Source organism: Mus pahari, chromosome 3 (assembly GCF_900095145.1).
Source record: "Mus pahari chromosome 3, PAHARI_EIJ_v1.1, whole genome shotgun sequence".
NCBI lineage: Eukaryota > Metazoa > Chordata > Mammalia > Rodentia > Muridae > Mus > Mus pahari.
Genome location: NC_034592.1, coordinates 56603434 through 56606791, shown reverse-complemented (window position 1 = coordinate 56606791; position 3358 = coordinate 56603434). Strand labels below are relative to the sequence as shown.

Sequence of the window (3358 nt, the reverse complement as noted above, 5' to 3'; positions counted from 1 at the left end):
GACGGCTGCCACTGGGCACTTGTGTCTTGGTCCCTCTCTCTCTCTCTTTTTTTTTTTTCTCTTTTTTTTCTTTTTTTTTTTTTTTTTTTGTCTCTAAGATGTAATTAATTGAATCTCAGGCAGTTTTGTGCACCTTTTACGCCCCTGGCTTCGCCCTCACGCGTCAATAGCTAGACGCAAATTTGGAGCAATTAGGGACCCAGAGTTTTCTAAAAGCTGCAATTAACGTCGAAATTTCCCCTGATTATGGACTGTGAGTACAGCGCTGGGGGCGGGAGGGGGGGAGGAAAGGAGAGAAGGAGGTCAGGTCTCGTCTCAAACCTAGAGCTAGGAAACTGTTCTCGCTGAGACTCCGGTACCTCACACTGTCCCTCTGTTCTGACCCCTGTTGTCCCGTCAGACAAAAACACAACACAGCGCCTTGAACGTCTCTGCCTCTTAGACCCCAAAGATCTTTCTTGCTCGGTCCTTGTGAAGTCCTCGCTGCTCTTAGGTGCCCTGGGAGTAACCTCGCGTCCCTGGCAGCCAAATGACCTCTAAGCAGGAACCTGGGATAGGGCCCCATTTGTTTCTCAGCCTCCATCATTTTCTACGCTCTCCTTTCGCGTTCCGACAGCGCAGCCTCCCGCAGTGCCAGCGCCCCCACCCTCGCTGCAGTCCATTTAATAGGAAACTGGGGCAGGACCTACTTGTAGGGCGCAGGTTGGTAGTATTAGGATCCGCTCCCGCGTTCGAGGAGGTTGCAGGCGAAGGAGTGGAAGATGCCATCAGCTCGGTGGTCTTGGGGGTCTCTACGGTTCAAGGGTCCCCCGCGGACTGGGCGTAGGAACAGGCTGCAAACAGAAGGGAGAGCTGTGCCGGGAGACCTTCTAGGTCCTGCGGCCCGGGGCACCGAAGTCTCGGAGACAGAAGGGAGACCAAGGGCAGCGAGCTGGCTGGGTCCTGGTGCGCGGTCGGTGGGAGGGGGTGGGGAGGCGCTCGCTAGCTCCGGGACTGGGGCGCAGGCACAGTAGCCCCGGGCGACTCTCAAGTCTAGAGGCGCAACCGGGTGCCCTGAGTGAGGCTCACAGCTAAGGGGCGCCGGAGGCGGGTGCAGGACGCGAGGGATGGGGTGAGGATAGGTCTAGGAGCACTAGGGAGCACTCATCGAGCGAATTCCAGCCCAGCCGAGACAAGCCCCATTGGGCTCCCAGCAGCCTGGTGGACAGGCAGAAGAGGAGGGGGGAGGGCGTGCGGGGCGGGCACGTCTGGTTCGGTGTCTGGTTCCCGTTGTTGTGTCTGGCCAATTCCTTGGAAAGAAGGAGGCTCACAGCGCCGGGGACAGGGACTTTGGTGAGACAAGGTGAGAAGAAATAGGTCCCCCGCCCCTCAGGACTTGACCCGCTAAGAATCAGTCACCTTGCACTCCAGACAGCCAAAAGGCAGCGTGTCGGAGCCTTGCTGATCTGTTTCTTGTCCCACCTCGTTCCTAGCTTTCTCAACGCTAGGGCGAGGCTCCGTCCCAGATTCACTGTTTCTACTCTACCCAGTCCCCAGAGTTCGTTTCACTGAGCCAGAGAAGGTGGCAGAGGGTAAAAAGGAGAACGTCACCCGGTGGCGAATTTGCGCCTAGGGCGCAAGAGACCTCCGATAGAAGAGTGCGCGGCTCCCCTATCTTGTGTTTGTTCGTGGACAGAGTGAGGGAGAGAGGGCGAGAGAGGAGGAAGAGATGGGGAGAAGGAGCGGGAGAAAGAATGAGAGGAGCGGGAGGAGAGCGCTAATCTGGGTAAATCTAAGACCCCGCAGAGCGCAGCCCACCAGCCGCCTTTTGCGTGTCGTCCCTCGAGCTGAGCATCTGTCCCCCCACCTCGCCTCGCGCGCTCTCGCAGCTCCGCGGGCGGCGGTGGAACGCGGATGCTGGGGAAGTAACAGGTTATCGCTCCTCGCACCTTCTGCCGCTGCTACCCAGGCGCGTATCCGACAGCCGTGAGCTCCAATCCCTCAAGCGCAGGCAAAAAAATGGCTCTGGGGTCACTTCAGCCTCTACGTGTCCTCCCGAATGAAATTGATAAGGGTTTCAAGAGCGAGGAGGGCCAGGGATAGGGGCGGGGGGTGCGCCAAAACCACAGCTGCGACAGGACTGGCGGGAAGCACTCGGCTGTGGAAGGTGGGCGACAGGCGCGCACTGGTGGGCTGAGGTAAAGGGCTGGACAAGAAGCCGCAGGCTGAGGGCACCGGGTTGAATAACCGAGGCTGGCTCTGGCAAGTCCGGGTGATCCAGTATTTACCCACCTCGGTTCAGCGACAGCGAGCTGGACCCTCCCGCGACTCCTCCGAGAAGCGTCCCTGGCTCGGCTCGGCTGTCACAAGCGTACGTGCTGGGTATCACCCCAGGGCTGCTTCCTTGCTTGCACGATCCCTGGTCCGGCACGGGAGAGCCTGAAGAAGAGAGAGAGAGAGAGAGAGAGAGATCCGGAGAGGCGGCCGCTGGGCTTGGGGGAGGCGGGGGCGGAGTGGGGAGGCGGGGACCCGCTCGGCGGGGGGAATCACGAGGCCGCTGCTCGCGGGGGCAGCTCGTCCGCGGAGCGCTGGGGCTCCTTTGCAGGTGTCTGACTGTCACTGGAGCTTTGTAGGGAGATTATAAATCCAGCTCACGGGTTTGCGACCAGAAGGGGGTTGGGGAGGGAAACAAAGTCTTATGAGTAATCCAGAATGCACTCAGCACGCTCTGTTTTTTGTTTTTTGTGTTTTTTTTTAAATTATTTTTGAGATAGGCGATGTTGGGTGAGAGCAAGGGAAAATATAATTCCTACGAAGAATTTTGTCTTACTGGGCGATTCTTCCGTCTCCTCTTCTTAGCTCTCCTTCCCGTATCTTGGAGAAGACTAGAATATTTGCTTTGCCTTGATCAATTTCCTGTGGTTGTCCTGGATTGGCGATTCCAGAAGGTTTTCTCTGGGTGGTGTCCTAGGGAGCGCTCTACTGAGCCAGTATGGCTGTACGGGCAAAGTGGAGATGAGAGGACCACCCAGACCCTGGAGTTTCTGCACTCCAGTTTCTTCATCCAGTCCATCTCCAAACCACCCCGTTCGAACACAGCCACCTGGCACCATAAGAGGCAAGGGGTCTATTTCCCTTTCTCTAAGCCCTCTCCCTGGAGAGGGGTAAAAGAAATCTTCGTAATTGATCATGTCTGAAGGTTAATAACACGCACGAGTGCCTCTCCACACGCCTGGGGAAGCAAAGCATGGAGCGTGGCTCCGGGAAGCCAGGACGGCACTCCGTGTCTTGGCCCGCTCTCCTCGCTTCTTTTCAGTTTCATGCTGTTCAATGATTCTCTCTTGGCAATATTTAAGCACCTTACAGAGCAGGGTGAAGT

General features: G+C 57.2%; 1 protein-coding gene across 1 annotated transcript in view; it reads right to left on the bottom strand.

The window, feature by feature from the left end:
* Gad1 (glutamate decarboxylase 1) overlaps positions 1 to 2519 on the bottom strand; it is a 40445-nt gene extending 37926 nt beyond the window's left edge. The window contains exons 1-2 of the mRNA XM_021192703.2: positions 2272 to 2519; positions 690 to 833 (exon numbers count right to left, since the gene is read on the bottom strand). Of these exons, the coding sequence (XP_021048362.2) occupies positions 690 to 768 (79 nt within the window). The 5' untranslated portion in view covers positions 769 to 833; positions 2272 to 2519. The remainder of the gene's footprint in view (positions 1 to 689; positions 834 to 2271) is intronic.
* Between the last annotated feature and the right edge of the window lie 839 nt (positions 2520 to 3358).